At 42.7% G+C, this 22,368-nt stretch overlaps 1 protein-coding gene across 5 annotated transcripts in view; it reads right to left on the bottom strand.

Moving 5' to 3' along the window:
- Positions 1-6,308: 6,308 nt before the first annotated feature.
- Positions 6,309-22,368, bottom strand: part of SEC23IP (SEC23 interacting protein) — a 42,705-nt gene continuing 26,645 nt past the window's right edge. For 3 of the 5 annotated variants that reach the window (XM_047073536.1, XM_047073540.1, XM_047073539.1), the window contains exons 14-19: positions 17,404-17,559; positions 16,877-16,979; positions 15,205-15,390; positions 14,374-14,536; positions 13,793-13,894; positions 6,309-6,676 (exon numbers count right to left, since the gene is read on the bottom strand). In XM_047073536.1, the coding sequence (XP_046929492.1) occupies positions 13,813-13,894; positions 14,374-14,536; positions 15,205-15,390; positions 16,877-16,979; positions 17,404-17,559 (690 nt within the window). In that variant the 3' untranslated portion in view covers positions 6,309-6,676; positions 13,793-13,812. Of the gene's footprint in view, positions 6,695-13,792; positions 13,895-14,373; positions 14,537-15,204; positions 15,391-16,876; positions 16,980-17,403; positions 17,560-22,368 lie in introns of all 5 variants that reach the window. The other 2 variants (XM_047073538.1, XM_047073537.1) reach the window with 2 other exon arrangements.

The raw sequence follows: 22,368 nt of genomic DNA, 5'->3' as shown, positions 1-22,368 counted from the left end.
GTGAAACTATGGGGTTATAAGACCATTTTAAGGCTCTTAACACACAGTATACCACATTGTTTTCTGGAAAGAAGTATCAATTGATATTCCTACCAGCAATGTAAGTTCTGTGCACGTCTTTTTTTTTTTTTTTGCCATTATGAGCAGTTTTTTAAAAATGTTCTTCTTCTTCCCTCTTAGTTTGTATTTCTGAGATAAGTTACAAGCATGAACGTTTCATTTCAAGTGTACTAGTCTTTTTTAGTGAATTATCTGTTCGTGTCCTCTTCCTATTTAAGTGGCTATAAGTTCACCCTAAAAAATTTTGTGAAGCAATTTCTTCCTTAGGGGGGAAGACTCAATTCTAGCCAGAAAAATAAAAAGTGGCCACTTTCTTTTCAGTTGGTTGGGATTGGCACCATGCAAAATGAAACAACATCTATAAAATAAAAACAACTTTAAATATTCATTTCCCTTTGAGGCTTGGCGACTGGGAACGTACTTCTAGTTTATTGCACACGCTCACTCTTGCTATTCAAGAAAGCTTTCCAGAACTTTAAGATATGACAAGGAGAAGACTTTATGTTCTTCTCTCAGTACCGAAGAAAGCAGACGTGGCTCTAAATTCCGGCCAGCAGGTGGATTTCATTCTCTGCACAGAAGCAGCACATGTTTTGACTAGTGATGCCCAAGGATCAGAAACCTTAATCTTCATGTCTCTTCTGGAGGAGACTTATTGAGACTCCAAATCGCCAATTCAGAACTCATTATATTTGACAACAGTTGAGGTAAACTATCATTTTCAGGTAACAAAACATTGTCATTTCGTAGACAACGAAACTCCACAGGGCCCCATCGACAGAAAGTGATGACAGAGGAAGGTAATAATACACTGTCATCCAGAAACCAGAGCCGTGCGAGATTCAGGTGTTGACAAAGCTAATTTGGGAAAAGGAAAAACCATGTAGGGCCATCTAAGGCATTGGGAAATGAATTTTGAAGGGAGTTAGGTGAAAGGCGTTTGAGCTAAAAAAAAAAAAATTGAAGCAAAGTCTCAAGGGGTAAAAAGCAACTGTACCTCACAACTGTTGTTTCTTTTTTTTTTTTAATTTAATTAATTATTTTTTTTTTAATTCACATCCAAGTTAGTTAGCATATAGTGCAACGGTGATTTCAGGAGTAGATTCCTTAATGCCCCTGACCCGTTTAGCCCATCCCCCCTCCCACAACCCCTCCAGCAACCCTCAGTTTGTTCCCCATATTTAAGAGCCTCTTATGTTTTGTCCCCCTCCCTGTTTTTTTTAATATATGAAATTTATTGTCAAATTGGTTTCCATACAACACCCAGTGCTCATCCCAAAAGATGCCCTCTTCAATACCCATCACCCACCGTCCCCTCCCCCTCCCTGTTTTTATATTCTTTTTGCTTCCCTTCCCTTATGTTCATCTGTTTTGTCTCTTAAAGTCCTCATATGAGTGAAGTCATATGATATTTGTCTTTCTCAGGGTGACTAATTTCGCTTAGCATAACACCTTCTAGTTCCATCCACATCGTTGCAAATGGCAAGATTTCATTCTTTTTGATTGCCAAACAACCCGTGTTTCAAACACAAGACTCAAGAGCTTCCTGCCCAAATGCTGAACAAAGTAACAAAATCTGTCCTGTTGCCACACATGACCAAGACATGACCTAAAGCAAGTTGTAATGAATGATCGAAAAGCGACACTCCAAAAGAGGCAAATTAAGGAATTTCTAGATGGCCTCCGGAAAGATTTACCTAGTAAAAGCAATCATGGATCCCATTTAGAGAAACTTTTTGACACAAGATGATACTTCAGCGGGGGGGAATTTTGTATCTTTTCACGGGGGAGGCTTTGTAATTAAAGCTTTTTTGTTCAGACCAACAAAATGCATTCAGTCCGGATCCTTGAAGTGAAGGTGAGCTCTCCAGCCTAACAGACACGTCACAGGACCTCTTTGTGTTTTAGAAGCGGCACCTGCGGCCTGGTCGGTGGCTCAAGTACCTCCCCTCACCAGGTGACCCGCCACACAGGGGTGCTGGAGAGCAGAGGGTGAAGACGTTTACCCTCCCTTCTCCTGGCTTTCGGATATTCAGGTGGGAACCTGTCACTCTGATGTGGCTACTCTGCCTAGGGTGCGGCACCAGGTTGAGGACAGCGTGGCAGAGGCCGTGGGGGCCAGGGAAGAGGGGCAAAAAGGGTCTGCATGTCCGTTCGCCTCCCTTCAACGTCCTTTGAAGGCAAAGGCTGGAATCCCAGTAGTCATTCCCCCTGTTCAACTGTGCTTTTTGAATAAACCCCTGAGACCAAACTGAGGCACAGGGGCTGGGGGAGGCAGCGGCCACATGGGGCCGAGACAGGTGCAGGGAGCAGGTGGGACGGGGCTCTGGTCCCACAGAGAGGCCGGACTCGCAGCTGGGGGCAGCACAGCCAAGAAAAGAAAAGCCACTGGGGAGAGTGTAGAGTCGGCTTGATTCATGGAGGGAGCAGAAGGCAAAGCCAGAGAGAGGCTGGGGAAGAGGGCAAGGGGGACAGGAGATTGGGAACAAAGGAAAACCTCTCAGTGGGATGGGGAAGCCAGGGGCAGCATCTGAGGACAAGCTGGGAGGGCTGAGGTTCAGGCTGGACTGACGAGCCAGGGCGGTGTTGTGGCTACCTGGGACTGAGGCAAATGGGTCATGGAAGGGAGAATGGAGAACCGGCCCACGGGACAGCCTCCCACACATCCTGAATGCACTTCCCCACTTCCCACCTGGCCACTACTTACCTGTCCTTTTAGGTCACCTCAAGAGGCTGTCCCTGCCAGTACCTCCGAAGGGAGGGGAAGGGTACCAGGGGATTCATTATACCATCCTCCATACTTCTGAGTGCGTGAAAATTTCCATAGTAGAGTCTCTTAGAAGTCACTCTTTAACATAAGGAATGAAAGAAAAACATGGTGGGTCATCCCAAGGATGCCATTTGCACCTGTTCATGAACCTGAACCTGCAGCTCACCCTCTAACGAATCTACTAGCTCCAGAACGGGTCCTTGATAATCCCCGGTCCGTTTGAGGTGTCATCGTGCGGTTTCACATGCTGAACTGTATTTTGTGGTAGTTTCCGGGGATATTACGTGTGTATACCACCCACGTAAAATCGGTCCGTTGGACCTAAGACTGAGGTATGAAGAGGCTGCGCTGTCTCACGAGCTCCCCCTGGTGGTCACAACGTGAAGTCATCTTCCAAGTGTTCTGCGGGGCCAGTGAGTTTAGAGGAAATCTAGAAGGGTTGATGTTTTAAAGCAGGAAAACAAAATATCAGGGAGAAAAGAGAATTTAAGAAGGAAAAACATGTTTTCTTGATCGTTATCCCAAAAAGAGCTTAGGGAATCAGGGCATGCAGAAGTAACACACAGGTGCTTTCTTTTTTTTTTTAAGTATATTTTTATTTATTTTGAGAGTGTGTGCGAAGGGCAGAGAGAGAGAGAGACAGAGACAGAGAGAGGGAGAGAATCCCAAGCAGGCTCCACACCATCAGTGCAGAGCCCGACATGGGGCTCAAACCCACGAACCATGAGATCGTGACCTGAGTCGAAATCAAGAGTCGGACGCTTAACTGACTGAGCCACCCTGGTGGCCCACAGGTGCTTTCTAACGGTCCTGCTGACCTGCGGGAAGCAGCAAAGAAGCATTAGCATCCCCACCCCCGCCATCCCACCCCACTGGCTCCGCTGTCCCTCATCCTCCTTTCTAATGACCGCCGCCTCCTCCAGGCCGCCATGCTTCACACACCTGCACAGCCGCTAGCTGCTCTCGGCTACAGGAAACCTGGCAAAAGTACAACCCAGGGGGGAGAGAAGTGGCCGTGAGCCAGCCGCGAAGGCCTGGGTCTTCCCTGACGTGAGTGCTCCTGGCGGCAGAACCGGGCGTTCTGAGTGCTGCTATGTGCCTGGTGCTGTCACACGCACTTTCCCCACATTTCCATTGCGTGTCACACAACTGCGGGGTGGAGGAATCGCACGGCAGAGGAAACGGACCAAAACCAAAACACGCCGTGCCTGCCGACAAGTTGGGGACAAAGTCTTGCCCCAGGAGCCACAGCGGAGGGCTTGGACACCAGGGCGCGTGGGTGCCAGAGCTCTTTATGAGGCTGTCAAGGTCTGGGAAGCTCATTCGGAGGTGAAATGGCAGGACAAGACGGATAACCTGCCGGAAGTATGACAGACATCTCGAGGAGAGGGCCCAACAGCAGGAACGCAGGGTCAGGGTCACTGCTCACAGACCGCGTGTCGTGACTATGGCACACATATGGTCTTCCCGCCGGGATGGCGGTTATCTACTATGATATAATCTGTGTAGTTATGATTACACTCGCATTTTGAGAAAACACCCTTACTTGAGAGACCCAGGAAACACACAGGTGTATCAGAGCTACAGAGCTCTCTCCCCTTGTTACACATCAACGTAACCAGCCAGGTTACCATCATCGGTTTTATGAGGACTCGGGACCTCCAACTTCAGACACTCCTGCTTTTTTTGGTCCCACACTCTGGGTCTGAAACCCTTTCAGAAGGACGAGTGATGACCTTCCTCACCTGGGGAAAGTGAGGACATTAACCTGGATCAGGGGCTGGGGTGGGAGGTTCCAGGCGGGGGGGGGGGGAGGGTTGTTCCTGGGGGAAGTGGGGAGATCAAGCTGGACTCGGAAGCTATGCTCACGTCTAGGTTATGTTCTGGAATTTGGTGAAAGTTCTGTTTTGCAGACCACTGATCTGGATGGCCTTCCAAGGCCTCTTCCATGCGTTAAACCATGTTTTTGATTCTTAAAATTCTTTTATTCAAGAAATATTTGGAAAGCGCCTTAGTATGAGACAAGACTGTGCCAGGCCTGATATGCTATCAATAGTGAACAACATGCTAATAGATGCCGATTCCGCCCTCATGGGACCTACCAACTATGCGCTTTTTTTTTAACAGAAATTGAAGAGTAATACAAATACACGTCCACAGGCAGAGTCACCAAAAAATTCGAATACGTGTTTCAAGTGTTAAAATCTCAAAATTCCTGAAACTCAGCTGGTCCACAATTTATTCTTTGCACACTGGTTCAGGTGTTTCTTCTTTGCACAAGACTCAAAAGACATAGGCAGACGAAACCACTTGTCAACTGAAAATTCAAACTGGATTTTGTTTAGTATCCATAAACAACCCTCATTTTTCTTTATGTCGTCAATTTGGGGAAGATAAGTGGCTATTAAGTGAAAAACAATAGTACTAGGTGTAGAGAAATGAAGGCCAAAACGGAGTCAGGGAAACTGTGTTCCAGCCCCGGTCTGCAGTCAGAGAAAGGCACTTAGCGTTGTGTCCTCAGCCGGAGAATGAGGTTGGTTGGAATGAACACATGTTGCCTGAGATCACTTCAGCTCTAAAGTTGTTCTGTCCTAATTCTATTATTAGGAGTAAATGCTAGGAACAAACCACATACAGCACGTACTCACAATGAAAAAGTAAATGAATGCAGGAATATTCACAGGAACATTTTTAAGAAAGACGAGAAATACAGACGTATGCTGCTTTTTAAAAATGCCATTACTGTTTTATTCACACTAGTTAGAATATATACACAAAAAAATGTGTATCATATGTTGCTTTCAAAAAATTCTATGTTCCATGAGAACTATGTAAACAGTGTAAAATGTTTCTATCGCATAACAAAAGAAGAAAAATCGGCATTCCCATGTAGTATTAGGAAAATATTTAAGATAATTTGATTTTAAAGTCATAGTAAAACAAAGTGAAATATTACAGAACAGTCTTTCCAGGAAGTAGATCTACAGTCTAGAAGCAATACATTTCATACTCTGAAATACTTTGGTATACGTGAAATTAATACAAAGCAAAAAAACGAACAAAAAAAACCCACCCCAAAACCTAAAAAGTCTACTTTGGTTCTCATATTAACTGAAAGTTTAGCAATGAGGCGACTGCACAGCTCCTCAGATGACAAAACGGAAAACCTCTCATTTGCTCCCCACACCCCTGCGAGTGGACGCGGATGTGCCCGGAGGACACTTCACAGGACCTCTGGAGCATCTCACTTCTTTCCACAAGTACGCTCTCAGCGAGAGCCTGAAAGGCTTCATAAAACCTCAGATTCAACTCGGAATATAAGTGCTCTTGGTTACTTCCTCTTAGACACCAATGACCCCTCATTAAAGCAGCTCGAAACTACAAGTCACATTGAAGGTAGAATATAAATTTTTGGAAAGTCGTATTACTATAGTTTCTCAAGAAGTCCATACTTGAATAAAAGAACATACTACATTAATTTAAAAAAATGCAAGTTTAATGGCCCATTGACAATAGGTTTTTAAGAAACAGAAATAACCATCTGCATGCTACAAATATTTCTTCATTGATATCACGCATTACTCTGACAGCTGTACAACTAAACTGATCTGAGGAATTTTTAATTGCATCATTTTTCAAATTATGTTTTCTTATCTATACTGTCCACATGTGGTACTGATTTTCTCCATTGTCTTTTTGTTCTGTACGTTTTCTTTGAAACGACTTCCTACATGTGAGAAATTCTGAGCAAACGCTGATGAACCACTTTTCTGTCATCCATCACGAGAGCAAACTGGGAATGTCTTCTGAGGGTTTTCTCAGCAATGCAATTTCTTGCCCGACTTTCTGGAAAGACAAGAAAGCCTTTAGAAGAAAAAGAAAATACCTGGTGAACTTCACAAAGTTACAGTAATAACACACTAATGCACTGTTATTCCTTCCTGAAGTAAAAGAAATACTGTCAAGTGCCTCCGAAGAACACAGCCCGTGAGCACAAGGCCTCGGGCCTTCCACGGGGGTGGACGTGAGGCGAGGAGCGTTCACTGAGAGTCGCCAGCATGGTAGCTCTCCAGAACAAAACACGTATGGAAAATAAGAGAGAAAGTTTCTGTCAGATTCATGAGAGGCTTTTTAAAGAACAATTCTTTTTCTATTTTTATTTTTTTAATTTGAGAGAGCGTTCATGAGCAGGGGAGGAGCAGAGAGAGAGAGAGAGACACGGAGGGAGAGAGAATCCCAAGCAGGCTCCACACTGTCAGCGAGAGCCCAATGCGGGGCTCAAACTCACGAACCGGGAGAGCATGACCTGAGCCAAAATCAAGAGCCGGACACTCAGCCAACTGAGCCATCCAGGAGCCCCTTAAAGAATACTTCTAAAAAGGACTAAAGGAGAAAAACATAAAATTATTCAATAAAACTGGCCTAAGCTTACACGAACCAAGTAGAGAAGGACTGTTCATATTCTCAATTATCGTATACTATTACAACAGTCTCAGGAACCAAAGTTCTGGCCCAAATTTTACAACCAAGTATAAGGAGAAGTAAAACAATGAGCAGTGAAAAATTCTGTATGAAATGAGAAAGGTTCTTAGTTTTTCATGCTAGCTTTTGCTTTCTTTTGTGGAAAGACACTGTCAGGGGAACTTGGGTCATTTCAAAAGTCATTTGCGACAACAGCCAAGACCGTCGTATACTCAGAACTTGCACCGCCAGACAGCAAAATCTTTGTTACGGTCACTAAAACACCGTATTTCACAAAGTGTGAGACACCATCGATTGTGAGATGTACCATCATTTCAGGCACCCATCTTAGGCAAAGAAAAAAAGATGTTCAGGATACAGACTCTAAAAGGAGACAGAGACCATCACAAAAAGTGGGGACACGGAATGGCCACAGCCTCAATGAGGGGTAAAAAGAATAACCCTTCCTCTACAAAGGACAGCCAAGAAGTCTGCACGCCTCTTCCTTGATGATGGGAAGAAGGGAAAAGATATTCCTTGGTATGTGAACTGGTCCCCCAGCCCTGCCAGCCCACAAATTTTATGTCTGAATTCATACTAGCAGCATCGTCCAAAAACCTGAAGCGGAGAAATTAGCTTAAGCAGGCTCAGGTTGGTAGTGCCCCGCCCAGTAACTGGGAGAAAATAACGCAACCCCTTTTGGCAAGAAGTCAACACCATCCAGGCAACAGCTGATTAGAAGATGCAGTCCAGGGGCACTTGGGTGGCTCAGCCAGTTGAGCGCTGACTCCAGCTCAAGTCATAATCTCACGGTTGGTGAGTTCGAGCCCCCGCATCGGGCTCTGTGCTGACCGCTCAGAGCCTGGAGCCTGCTTCGGATCCTGTGTCTTCCTCTCCCCCTACCCCTCCCCTGCTCGTGCTCTCTCTCTCTGCCCCTCTCAAAAATAAAATAAACATTAAAATAAAAAGAAGATGCAGTCCAAACGTAAAGATAAAATGTGGAAAATATACGACTTGCAATCAGTAAAATATGGTAGACAGATGAGTAAGTCAATAGAAGAAATGTCAAAAAACCTAGAAAACAAAGACTGGGTACAATTATCCTGATGAGCACTAAGCTATGTATGGAAGTGGTGAGTCACTATATTGTACACCTGAAGCTAATATAACACTGTATGTTAACTACACTGAATTAAAAAAAATTTTAAATCAATTTTCTTGGGGTGCCTGGGTAGCTCAATCGGTTAAGTGTCCGACTCTTGGTTTCAGCTCAGGTCATGATCTCACAGTTTCATGGGTTCGAGCCCCGTGTCGTGCTCTGTGCTGGCAACCCAGAGCCTGCTTGGGATTCTCTCTCTCCCTGTCTCTCTGCCCCTTCCTCACTTGCACTCTCTCTCAAAGTAAATGAATAAACTTAAATAAATAAATTTTTTAAAAGCAATTTTCTCATCAAAAAAAGAAAACAATACTGGGCATATAATAAAAATGTCAAACAAGAACTTACCATAGAAACATCAAATCAATGACCAAAGGATGCATTTCAATATATGGCATGGGCAAAACAACTAAGACAAAAGTTAAATCCCTCTATTCTTCTAAAATATATCTTTCTAACCTATAAAGTTAAATTAAAACACTATATAAAAACAAAAAATTAAATGTAATTATTGAAATGGTAAGTCATCTCAAAAGACTGGCTTATGTATTTTTAAAACATATTCTCTACCCATCCAAACCCCCAAAATCCAAAGCATAAGCAAAAATAAAAGGCCAATGTCAAACTGGAAAAAAACTCTGCAGTGACAAAACGTTATTATCCTTAAATATTATAATATAAATCATTAAGAAACAAAAATATCCAGAGAAACACGTTAAGACTAGACAACTGACAAAAAATACAAATGGGCACTTAAATATACCAAAAATGTTCCATTTCACTAATAATGGAAATATAAACTAAAACAATTATAACAATTTATGCTATCAAATAGGCAAAGTTTTTAAAAATAGTAATACCCAGTGTTGGCAAGGGTACAGGAAAACCAGCACTTTTATACTGATGGTAAACATGAAAACCAAGAAACCTTTCTGAAATGCAATTTAGCAATAGGTAGTATAGATCAAAATCCTTTTATTTTGGTTGTTTTTATTTGAGAGAGAGAGAGAGGGAGGGAGAGGGAGAGAATCCAAAGCAGGCCCCACAGTCAGCACAGAGCCCAACAAAGAGCTTGATCCCACAATCCTGGGATCGTGACCCGAGCTTAAATTAAGAGTCGGACGCTCCAATGAGTCACCCAAGCACACCAAATTCCTTTAAAATGTGCAATACTCTTAAATCCAACGATGCTACATGTAGGAATTTATCCCAGATATGTGCAAAAAGCATATGCAACTACATGTCAGAATTATTTATAATAAAGTTGGAAAACATCTAAACACTCGACAATAGTAGATAAATTAAGTATTTTAATAAATAACAGAACTATAAAATAGAATACAATGCAACTCTTAAATACTATGAACAGTAAAGCCTTCTTTATACTAGTAAAAGATCAGAATGACCTAAATGCCTATTAACAAGGAGCTGGTTTAAAAAACTATAGTGTAGGGGTGCCTGGGTGGCTCAGTTGGTCAAGCATCTGACTTAGGCTCAGGTGGTGATCTCACAGTTCGTGAGTTCAAGCCCTGTGTCAGGCTCTACGCTGACAGCTCAGAACCTGGAGCCTGCTTCAGATTGTGTCTCCCTCTCTCTTTGCCCCTCTCCCACTCACACTCTGTCTCTCTCTCTCTCTCTCCCAAAAATAAACATTAAAAAAAAATTTTTAATTAAAAAAAAAAAACCACAGGGGCGCCTGGGTGGCTTGGTCGGTTAAGCGTCCGACTTCGGCTCAGGTCATGATCTCACGGTCTGTGGGTTCAAGCCCCGCATCGGGCTCTGTGCTGACAGTTCAGAGCCTGGAGCCTGTTTCAGATTCTGTGTCTCCCTCTCTCTCTGCCCCTCCCCTGTTCGTGCTCTGTCTCTGTCTCTCTCTCTCTCTCTCTCTCTCTCTCTCTCTCTCTCTCTCTCTCTCAAAAATAAACATTAAAAAAATTTTTTTGATTAAAAAAAAAAAACACATAGTGTAGCAGTCAATGGAATAGCACACAATCATTACAAAGAATGAGGCAGCTCTTATGTTCTGATACATATACTTCTCTCTGCCTGAAATGAGCTTTCCCCAGATACCCGCCTTGCTCACTTGCTCCAAAGACATTGTATCAGTGAGACTGTCCCTCACCATCTGATACAGAATAGCAACGAGTCCCATGCCAAACGCACTCCCTCTCCCCCTGACGCTGCTGCTCTACTTTTTACCATCTGGCACACTTCAATTGTTTATTTACTGTCCGTCCTCCCCCAGACGAAAGAAGATCCCTGAAGGCACCACCAACGTCACCACCTATCTGCATCAGTGTCCACACTCCTCTCCTAATCTGGCACCGGGAAAGATGCATCCCTGTTCTTTTCCTAAGGCTAAACGCTTCACTTGACCTAGGCCCCTTCCTGCACTGCCTTGGCAAGTATTTCCTCTACAATTATCCCCTTTTGCTCCTGTCTTATCATTTTCTCCCCCCAGCACTGGGTCGTTCTCAGTAGCAAACATACCTTAATATCATAAAATGTCCCCCCATCTTATTTCTATTCCTTCACAGCAGAACTCTTTCCTATCTGATCCCTCACTTCTCCTCAACCCACTTTACCTCTGCCATGGTGTTAACAAGGTTACCAGTGAAGTTCTATGCCCTCCTCGAGCCTCAAGCACACGGCCCAAGTCTTGGCCCTCCTCCTTCTTGACCTCTGTGTCAGCAGCCCTGGACACCACTGACCACTCTCTCTTGAAGCAATCTTCTCTCAGCTTCTCTGAGATTGCAAGCCCCCAAATTTTCTTTCACTTCTATGGCTCCTCCTTCTCCACCAGACCTCTTCTCTTCTCTTCTCCACCTACTCACTCCAAGGTGATCCCATCCAGTTTCCGGCCTCAAACGGCCAAGTATATGCTGATGAATGATTTCAAGGTTATTACCTTAAGCTCAAACTTTCTTCTGGGCTTCGGGCCATCAGCTTCACAACATCATCAACTACTGACTTAACACAACAGAACTACGGATTCCTCGTCCCCACTCCCCACCCCCACCCCCACCCAAGAGCCTGCTCTGTCCATAAGCCCTCCCAGGAAAGGTACACAATCCACCCAGCTGCTCACCTCAAAATCCTAAGAGTCATCCTCAACTTCATTCCTTCCCCGCTTACGATGAAGTCCTCCCTCCACAACAGATCTGCCCTCAGCCATCTGTCACCATCCCTATCACTAGAGCCCTCGTCAGTCACCACTAGCCTCTTCACAACTCCCCCTTCCACCATTCTTGCCCGGCAGTCTGCCCTCCACCCAGCACCGAGAGCATTCCTTCTACAGCCTAAGCCAAGTCATGTCACTCCGCCCATTAAAGCCTTCCATGTTTCCATTATACTCAGAGTAAAATGCAAAGGCCTTACCAGCGACCTCATAACCAGGCCCGCCCACCTCTCTGACTCCTCTCCTCTTTTATTACCACCAGCCACAATGATCTGCTTGCTGTCCCTCAAACGTGACACGCCTGTTCCCATCTCATGACCTTAGAAGGAAGCTGCCCTTCCTTCTGTTTCTTCTCCCCAAATCCTCAGATGTCCACCTCCTTCTCATCTTTCAAATTTCAAACCCAATGTCATCATCGCCCAGCAAGGCCTTTCCCAGTAGCTACCCATCACTTGCAACGTCTTCCTATTTTCTCTCCACAAAACCTACCAATATCTGGAATGTACTTGTGGGGAAAGCACAGGTTTACTACTGCTCTCCTCCCAGGAGAAGGGAAGTTCTTTAAAGGAGAGAAGGCTATCTTATTATCCATTTATCCACAGCATGAAAACTGGTGCCTGGCACACAATAAGTACTGAATAAATATTTGTCAACCAAAGGACAGACCATTTTATAACTGAAAATCTGAACTGGGGTAGCTTTTGACATCACCTCCAGTTTATTTTAGTACTATAGTATCAGAAATGGTGAGAACTGGTAAAACTATATCAAGAGCCTGATTGCAAAATGGCTTTTTTAAACCTCTTACCTACTCTGTTGACTAAGACTCCCTAATATATATTAGGGAATGATCTAAATGTGCATTAATGGGAAACTGGCTAAATAAGACGGAGTACAGCCACACAAGAGGTTACTATGCGTCCACTAAAGAGAATGAAAAAGATACCAGCCAACATAAAATACAAGCTGCACAAGTGAGAAGGTTGATGGAAACCATCAAGTAGCACAATACGTTCAATGAGATCCCTTTGTTTCCACGTGCACACATACCAGCCTGGATATGCACAGGGCGATCCCTCGAGGGCAATCCTGAAAGTGGTTACCGCTCCAGAATAAGGTGGAGGCTGAACTTTACATTTATTGTTAGAAAGATAAAAAGTGCCAGGAACTACTTTTGACTTCACAGTTTAGAGCTCACCACTTGTATTTCATGCTTTGAAGGGCTTCAAAATTTCGAGCTCTTTAAAAAACACACCTCTTTTTTGTAAATGATGCATCATCTAGTGAGGAAGAGGAGGTGTCGGGGTCTCAGGAGAACCGTCAGGAACGCAGGCTGGCTCGTTCTTCATAGGTTTAACCCCCTTCTCTACCCCTTCCCTCTATAAGGACTGGGGCGCATAAAGCATTGCTTTTATAACCCTCCATGCAGTTTGGGGTTGGAGGAGACATGGGACATGTGGTACAGGCTTAGTCAATAGCAAATTCATTAGTGAATTTGCTTTCCTAATTAAAAGGAATAGATATAACGGACAATCCTTTCCCCCGTATTCATGTCTCAAAGGTACACATGATGCCTGGAACCACGGGACCCGTCTTGTAATTGTGGAGTAAGAGCCGAGGTGCAGATGAAAAGATGCCAACAGTGTGGATGTCCAGTGACTTTACCCAACAAATGACACAAGAAAAACAAACCTCTCTTCATTTAAGGTACAGTGAGCTGGGTTCTGCTACCTACAACCAAAACAACTCCTAACTGATATTCTTGGGAATGTCTCATTGAAAGAAATTGAAAACAAAAGAACTCAAATTTGATGTGGAATTAGAAAACTGTTAACACATCAGAAATGCAGACTGCAAACCAATTCCCCTCTTTAAGGTCTCTATTCTGAATTTTTAAAAAAAAAAAAAAAAAGGAAAAAAAAAACTACTAGGAAGAAACAGAAAAAAGAGAAAATTATAGTCAACATCAACTCCATAAAAAAGACTTCAGAGAGGTGCCGGCTGGCTCAGTCCAAGTGGAACATGTGACTCTTGATCGCGGGGTCATGGGTTCTAGTCCCACACTAGGCACAGAGATTACATTAAACAAACAAACAAAAAACAAAAACTAAAAAAGACTTCAGAATGAAACATTCACAATGTATACACATAATAAAGATAAACTCACAGAATGAGACTGAAGTCCAATCAATGCTGGGGCTGTTCTGGACTAATGTTCATTGTTCGATAAATTTCTTTAAGTAACAGCAGGGCAGTATCTTCAGATTCCCTATCACAAAGAAAAGAACATTTTTACTTAACAGACCATGAGTAGAAATTTACCTCTATGCCTAAAGGTGAAAAATGCAACTTTGGTTCTAGTCAACCTACCTAAGAAAGGCAAATGAAAATAAAGTAGTGTAGCCTTAAAGCTGCCCTTAAAAACTAGATGGATACCGATCAGCTACAAAACAGCTGTGCCGCAATATGAAAGGGTGGCTTTTCAAAGTCCCCACCCGCTCTCATTCTGTGAAAGGTATCCCTACAGAAACAGTGTGCAAGTACCAAAGGCCTGTGGTCAAAGTCAGATGACACACTGCCATCTTGTGGACAACAAACTAAAGGGGGAAAATACTGATTCTGAATACACGGCCGCCGAAATTAATATTCCATCCCAAGTGATAAATCCGCAAAAGAGTCTCCCTAAAACTACTGTATGTGCTAGCACCTAAAGGCCACGGGAATGTTATCAAAGAAGAAGACACTTACCAATAGCATAAATGACTCTGAAGAGCGAAAAGATATTCATTAAAACTCTCTATTGGCTTTTCTTGAAGAACGTAGTCAATTCGACGGCCTCCGTTTAGCATTCCCACCTTTCCTAAGTAGTCCTCATCCTTGGAAAAATCTGGACTTTCAACAATCTTTTCTGCTAGAATTTAAACCATTTCAATATCAAAGTCAATCACTTAATCATTATCCTTTGACTTTAGCTGACTTTCTGGGCTCAAGAGAATATCGCTTGCCACACGTAGCGACCTGGGGAGCTACCAGGCTCCCTTCCCATTCCTCCAAAGAGCCGGGGGAAGGAAGAGGGGCTGGTTACCCGACAGAGAGGAGAAAGAGCCAACGAGCTGACAGCAGTTTTGAAGAAAAGGGGTGAGAGAGTTGCAGAAAGAAAGGAAACAGAATTAGAATCTGAAAGAGTCAAAAAACATCACGGCACAATGACCTGACTATGCAGGTAAAGTCTACAACATAATGACACAGTTCAACAACAGCAAGATAACTTCTCACAGCGAGCGGGCCTTTAACATGCCTGAATGCGAGCTTAGCTCTCAACTCTGACATGCCATTCTGGCCTTAGGAGTTTCGACAAAAATTTAAGATTGCAGAGTAAAAAAGTCCAGCACCTATCAGGCGAAACTCCAGGAAAAGGCCGACACGCATTCTGAAGCAGTTTATCAGAACAGATTTTCCTTTGTAGGAAGAACATTTTAACAAAAGAGACTAGAATGGAAACGCCTCATTGAACAATTCGTGAGTATTATGTTTACAAACGACATTTGTACTAGAAAATGCCTCAAAGGTTAAATTTACCTTCAACGACTTGTTTTTCTTCTTCTTCTTTGATCTGATTGGCCACCTTTTCCAGTTCTTCCTGAAGCTGAGCTGAAGAGGTGTGAGCACGGGCAAACTCGTTCAGCGTCTGCCAAGCGCTTTTCAGGGAGCTGATGAAGCCCTGCTTCAAATCAGATCCCATACGAGAGAGACTGTCTTTCAACTCTAAAGAGATTAAGACGACATATCAAGTGAATTAGGCACTGGGTAAAATTCTGTACCACGAAAATTAAAACAAAAGTTAACACTGTCCTCAGACAGGTTAAGACCCCCTCAAGGCCTCAAACGCCAACCACACGGGAGTTTCTCAGCCAAGAACTTTCAACATATAAAAATGTTTTGAGGAGTCTTACTCTGTCATTTTTTTAACAACTAAAGCTAATCCAGCCAAAATGTATACATTTCCTCTCTCCAAAAAAGAAAAGAAAAGAAGAGAAAAGAAAAGAAAAGAGTTCAAATACCATAAAAATTCACGTGCTTTTTTTTTTTTTACCATAAGTTAGAAGAAAAAAAAATAGACCCATAAGATTTAAAAGATGACTGCTTTTCTAATCTGTAATGGTAAAATGGTTTTGAGAATTTGAGATTCTGACATAACCACAATTTAACTTCTTTAAAAATGAAAAAACTCCTGCCCCTTCAACCTTTTCTACTTCAGTCTAATAAATCCTATTTGAACTCAAGGTATTTGAGTATCAAATTTCTCATTTTAAGTCCAAAAGAGTTAAATACATTTTTATTTATTTTTTACTGTTTATTTATTTTGAGAGAGAGAGAGCAAGTGAGTGCAAGTGGAGGAGGGGCAGAGAGAGAGAAAGAGAGAGAATCCCAAGCAGGCTCCACACTGTCAGCACAGAGGTAGATGCGGGGCTCGAACTCACAAGCCTCAAGATCACGACCTGAGCCAAAATCAAGAGTCAGACAGACACTTACCCGACAGAGCCACCCAAGTGCCACAAAAAAGAGGTAAATATTTTTTAAAAGCATGATGTAAGCAAAAAAAAAAAAAAAAAGGAAAGGAAACCCCCACTTTCAAATAAAAAGGCATGATCACTTTCCTCACTCTTCTGTGCTACACTCCCATCCTTTCCACCCAGATCTTTAAACCTATGAGTAATATACACCCTTAACTGGCATAAGAGAAACCTAAACCCCACTTGGAATTATTATCGATCCACTACGTTTAATGAACATTTTTAAAGGGAAAAGTTTATCCTGTTAGCAAGGACATGACAGCTCACTTAACTTAGCATAGGGTTTATTTCCTGATTGTTGGTCCTTAGTTCGTGTTACTCGGCTTCCCAACTCCAAAAATTATGACCAAATTCTATCAAAATCTATGCGTCTCATCATTTTATTACCAACTTCCCCCATTCCTAAGTATCTCAACCATTAGAACGCCATTTCAAGGAAAAAGTCAACAAGGAGAAGCAACGCATTCAAAACCTTTCTTCACAGTTCCTCTGAATGTTCTAATAAATGGGTTCTAAACACAGCAGGCATTTCAATAACACTAATTCCATCAAGAAAGAACTTAGTGTTAAAATTTTCATAATTCAATTACAAATGACAGGAAACACCTAATTCATTAGGACTGACAGATTCCAAAATGACAAGAAGGAAACAAGTTTTTACAGTATTTGCTTTTTACCTAAATGAAGTCTTTTTCTGCCTTTGTGATGGGGAATGAGAACTGCTTTCAGGTCCAAATCTGGAACAATCATAGGCTCTAATCTATACGCCACTGGATCAAGCTGTAAAGGGAAGAATTGGAAATTCAGGAAAAGCTGTTTTATCTTGAGTTACGTATCTCAGTTGGGCGACCAAACGGATAACCAGCAAACCAGAGATTTTGATTTTTTCCCCCAGGTTATTCTGGTATATTACCAGTATAATTATACTGGTAATTATGAGGAGACTTCCACGTTTGTGGGTAAAATTACTTTGCAAGCAAAACAACAGAAATATTTCCTTGAACAAAGGCTCTCTGGTAGAGAAGTTTATTGGAAAGCATCAGACGGTTCTCTATTAGGACAGAGAGCTGAGCTGTATGTACCTCAAAATCAGAGTTAGTTCCTAAGAAATAAGGATCTGAGAAGCTATTAGGATGATCCAGATAGGTGTTTCTATGTGGGTGTTTCATCTTCTCCAAAATAAAAAGTAATTCAATTCACTCACTGGATGATAAATATTGAAGAATCCTTTACAGGTGGGAAGCCTGTAGTTCTCATCTATCCTATCCACTCCTCGAACAGTGAGAAACATACCAATTGGAGATCCCAAGGCAAAGAAAATCTCTGGTTCAAAGTCTAATGAGTTGTAAACAACAGAAACCTAGGAAGAATCAAAAATAATGAAAGATCATCATTCCAGTGGCATATAATAGAAAATTCACAAGTTCAAGCTGGAACTGCACTTAATTAAAATCACCTCAACGCAGATGATGCCATTCTAGGTGCGGCTTTTGAGGCTTATAATCACTGTCACGGCTATTTTAAAAGGGACTAAAAACTCTCTCTTTAAAATCTTCACAGGCTTCTCCATCTTCTGTTGTACAGCATAGTATGTACAGTACACAGTAAGCATTCTATTTACTTTGGTTATAAATTACCCTTAAAACTGCAGACTCTAGCTTCAAACCGCCTGGGTTTGAATCCTGGCTCCACGCCTCACTATGTGGCCTTGGGCAAGTTTCTTAACCTCTCTTGCCTTAGCCTGTTTCCTCACCTATAAAATGGGGATCATAACAATGCCAAACTCATAATGGGGTTAAAAAATCAAGAACCTAATCCACATGAAGGGCTAAGCACAGGGCCTGGCGTTTGCCAACTGCTACTTCTATTCCAGCGACCATCTTTGTTTGTTCAAGCAAGTTGCTTTCCATTAGGAAACGATGTGCCCCCAAAGAGCTGTTTTGGGACAGCTTGCATGGAGTGTCACAGCCCGCTGAGAACTGTCGAGATTAAGAAAAAGCACCTACATTGGTGCCACTCTACAGTTTACAAAGCTCTTCTGTTTGCTGCTCAGTGGCAGGATACAGGCCTTTGTCACCCGAGTACCCTGAGAACGAAGAACAATCCCCACGTGCACGACAGAGACCCAATGAAAGGGATGTAGGCAAGATGATCATGTCACCCCTTGGATGAAGATGTCACTTCTCGGATGAAGACGGTTAAGCTCAGACAGGTGGCACCACTCACCCGAGAGCACTCAGCCGGGGTGGCAGAACGAAGACTTCTCATTCCCACTCCGATGCACCCTCGACTACACTAGGCTGCCCCTTCCAACAAAGTGTGGACTGCACATGCCTTGGCTTGTCCTTATATATGCAAATTCAATGGTTTCTGCTACTGATGAGGGCCACACAGGATGTGCTCCCAAGATTACCCACTTCCCCCAGCTCCAGACAAGAAAAAAAGAAGAAAATCCAAAGCTAAAAGGAAAAATACCAACCAGAAAAGGTTTTTACCACACAGATGACAAAGACCAAATACCCTTAATATACAGAAACTCTTCGATATCTGTGAAGGGAAAAAGAACTCAGCAGGAAAGTAGGTAAAATCAGCACTTCTACAAAGAAATCATGCCAAACAGACCTACGAGCCAACAGCTAACTTGTCTAGTGCTCAGAAACACAGCGAGGCGCCATTGTCCCCACAAGGTTATCAGATCAATGAAATACTAGAAAGAAAGTAAAAGTCCTCTGTTTTCACGAAACAGTTATTTCTTCAGAAGAAAGAGACCAAAGTGACAGCACTGACTATCCGTAAAGGACGCATGTGTAAAGGGTAGCACCAGTGTCAGTGAGGAGACTGGATGGGGGTCAATGCTATAAACTGCTAGCCAGAGTACAAACCAGCACAGCCTTTTCAGGGGCAAGTAGACAGAACTACCAGAATTTTGTGTGTACGTTCTTGGGCCCAGCTATCCCACTTGTACTTATTTAGCTAAAGGAAATAACGAAGAACGTGCACAGAAAATTGGTTTAAAAGTGTTTATCACTGGGTGGCTCAGTCAATTAAGCATCTGACTTCGACTCAGGTTATGATCTCAAGGTTGGTGAGTTTGAGCCCTGCATGGGGCTCGCTGCCATCAGCATGGAGCCTGCTTCGGATCCTCTGTCTCCCTCTCTCTCTGTCTCTCCCAGGCTCACTCTCCCTCTCTCAAAAATAAATATTAAAAAAAAAAAAAAAGTGTTAATCACCGGATTACTTAAAAAGGTGGAACACCAGAAACTGCCTACATGTCCGATGTTCTGGGTGAACTGTGTCCCCCACAAGATACATAGCACTTCCTCAGACCTTATTTGGAAATAGGGTCTTTACAGCGGTAATCAAGTTATAATAAGGTACTCAGGTGGGCCCTAATCCAACATGATTGGTGTTACTATAAAAAGGGGAAATCTGGACAAAGAGACAGACACATAGAGGATGCAGACACAGGAGGAGCCATGTGAAAACAGACACCTGGAGAGCTACATCTATAAGCCCAGGAGCCCCTGGAGGGCCGCCAGAAGCTGGATGAGGCAGGAAGGGTTCTTCCCCGTAGGTTTCAAAGGGAGCGTATCCTGCTGACACCTCGCTAGACTTCCAGCCTCTAGAACTGAGACAATAAGTTTCCGTTGTTTAAAGCCACCCACCGTGCGATAGCTACTTGTTACGGCAGCCCAAGCAAGCTAATACATCCGGTAACAAGTAAGTGACAAAATAAATCATTATCTTTCCAAACAGTAATACAAGGCAGTCATTAAAAATGACAGAAATATTTAGAGATGGGAATATATCCATAATATAGTGTTTGAAAATAGCAGTAGAATGTTTTGGTAAAACACTATGTAGTATTTTCCCATTTTTATTAAAGCATATATATATAAATATATGCTTAAATAAAACTCTAGAAGGGCTTGTTCAAACACTTCACAGTGGTTAGTTCTGGCTAAGGAGAATATGATGTTGTTTCTTTTCTCTTGCTTAAGCAGAGTTTCTTGGCTTTCCGGCAACAAGCCTGCACACAGGCTATTGTCCACACTGCCCCATAGGCCTTTGGGTAACAGACCCTACTTGCCCACATTGGCCCACCCCCCACAGAGGTGGCATGTGACTTGGGCTGGGTGAATCAACTTGTGCCCCATTCCCCAGGCAATACGAATTGGCCAAAATGGACTTATAACCCAAACTAGGTCAAGTAAATTTTCCTAACTGGACCAACCAGGGGAGATTCCTTTTCCTCTGTGGTCATAAAGCTATAAGGAAAGGAACATACAGTCAATGACACCCATGAGCCCAGGTTCATGGAGAAGGCCAACTACCAGAGAAGGGCATGCAGTGAGAGCGTCCTGGTCACAGGGAGTCCCTGTTTCCACAAATCTTCTGTGCTCTGATCCTTCACAGTTAAATGAGGAAATACCTGCCCTTCATTTGCTAAAGTATGCTCAAGTCTGCTCATGTTTAAAAAGAAAGACATTTTAGAGGCGCGTGGGTGGCTCAGTAGGTTAAGCATCCGACTCTCGATTTCCTCAGGTCATGATATCACGGCTCATGGGTTCGAGCCCCACATCAGGCTCCACACTGACAGTGCAAAGCCTGCTTAGGATTCTCTCTCTCATTCTCTCTGACCCTCCCGCATTCTCACTCTCAAAATAAATAAATAAACTTAAAAAATAATAATAAAGGGTTCCTGGGTGGTTCAGTCAGTTAAGTGTCCAACTTTGGCTCAGGTCATGATCTCACAGTTTCTTGAGTTCAAGCCCCACGTTGGGCTCCACACTAATAGTGCGGAGCCTGCTTGAGGTTCTCTGTCTCCTTCTCTCTCTCTGCCCCTTCCCCATGTGAACTCTCTCTCTCAAAGTAAATGAATAAACATAGGGCACCTGGGTGGCTCAGTCGGTTAAGCTTCCAACTTCGGCTCAGGTCATGCTCTCACAGCTTATGGGTTCGAGCCCCATGTCAGGCTCTGTGCTGATAGCTCAGAGCCTGGAGCCTGCTTGGGATTCTGTGTCTTTCTCTCTGCCCCTCCCTCGCTCACGTTCTGTCTCTCTCTGACTCTCAAAAATAAATAATAATAAATAAACTTAATAAAGGTAATAAATGAAAAGAAAGACATTTTAAAAAATGCAATCTTTATCAGTGAATTGGGTTAAAAGCTTGAATAAACTGTAATAAACACCTTGTTCCATTTTCTGCCTTCTTTAAATCAGTCGTGAATTCCTTTATGATAAGGAACCTTAGAGACCCAACTATAAATACATTCAAAAATACAATGTCTATAAAGATTTTAATACTCCCAAGCCACTGAGATACAAGTATAATAAAGTATACTATTAAATGAAGCACCACTGACTCCTTGGTTTTTATAGAAATTTTCTGGGAAAAAAAAAAAAAAAAGAAATTTTTTCTCCAAGGGAAGAATTGTGAATACTAAAAACTGTAAGTCAAGTGAATGCAGCAAGTTTCTCTCACAGGAATCTAAGGATATATTAGTCTCCCCTCATCCAAGGGGATACACTCCAAGACCCCCCGTGGATGCCTGAAACCTCAGATAATCTGGTACACTATATACCACGTCTTTGCCTACACATACATACCTACGACAGTTTAATTTATAAATTAGGTACAGTAAGACATTAACCACAATGACAATAAAATGGAACAATTGCAACAATATACTATAATAAAAGTTATGTGAACGTAGTGTGTCTCTTTTGAAATATCTTCTTGCATTGCACTCAGCCTCTTCTTGTGATGATGTGAGATGATAAAAGGTCTACGTGATGAGATGAGGTGGGGGGAATGACGTAGGCATGTGACGTAATGTTAGGCTACTGCTGACCCTCTGACCATGTATGTCAGAAGGAGGATCATTTGCTTCCAGGTCACGGTCGACCTTGAGTCACTGAAAACTGCAGGTAACTGGCGTCTACTGTGTTCAGAACATAATTTTCTTTCTAAGTACTGCCACTCTGTTGCTGATGGCTATGAGAGACTAATACTATAAAATATAAAGTACTGCTACAAAATAATGGAAAAACTGAAATGAAAACAATTTCAAAAGTAGTAACGTTCAGTACACAATCCCTTATTTGGAACATTTCCATGAAAGCAGCATACAATCCTACTGAATGCAAATCAGTTTTCTCCATCGCCC

Source organism: Lynx rufus, unplaced genomic scaffold, assembly GCF_022079265.1.
Source record: "Lynx rufus isolate CCGP_SWC_20201006 ecotype Redwood Valley unplaced genomic scaffold, mLynRuf1.p SCAF_11, whole genome shotgun sequence".
NCBI classification, from domain to species: Eukaryota; Metazoa; Chordata; class Mammalia; order Carnivora; family Felidae; genus Lynx; species Lynx rufus.
The sequence above is the reverse complement of the archived record's forward strand: the minus strand, read 5'-3'. Positions and strand labels throughout refer to the sequence as shown.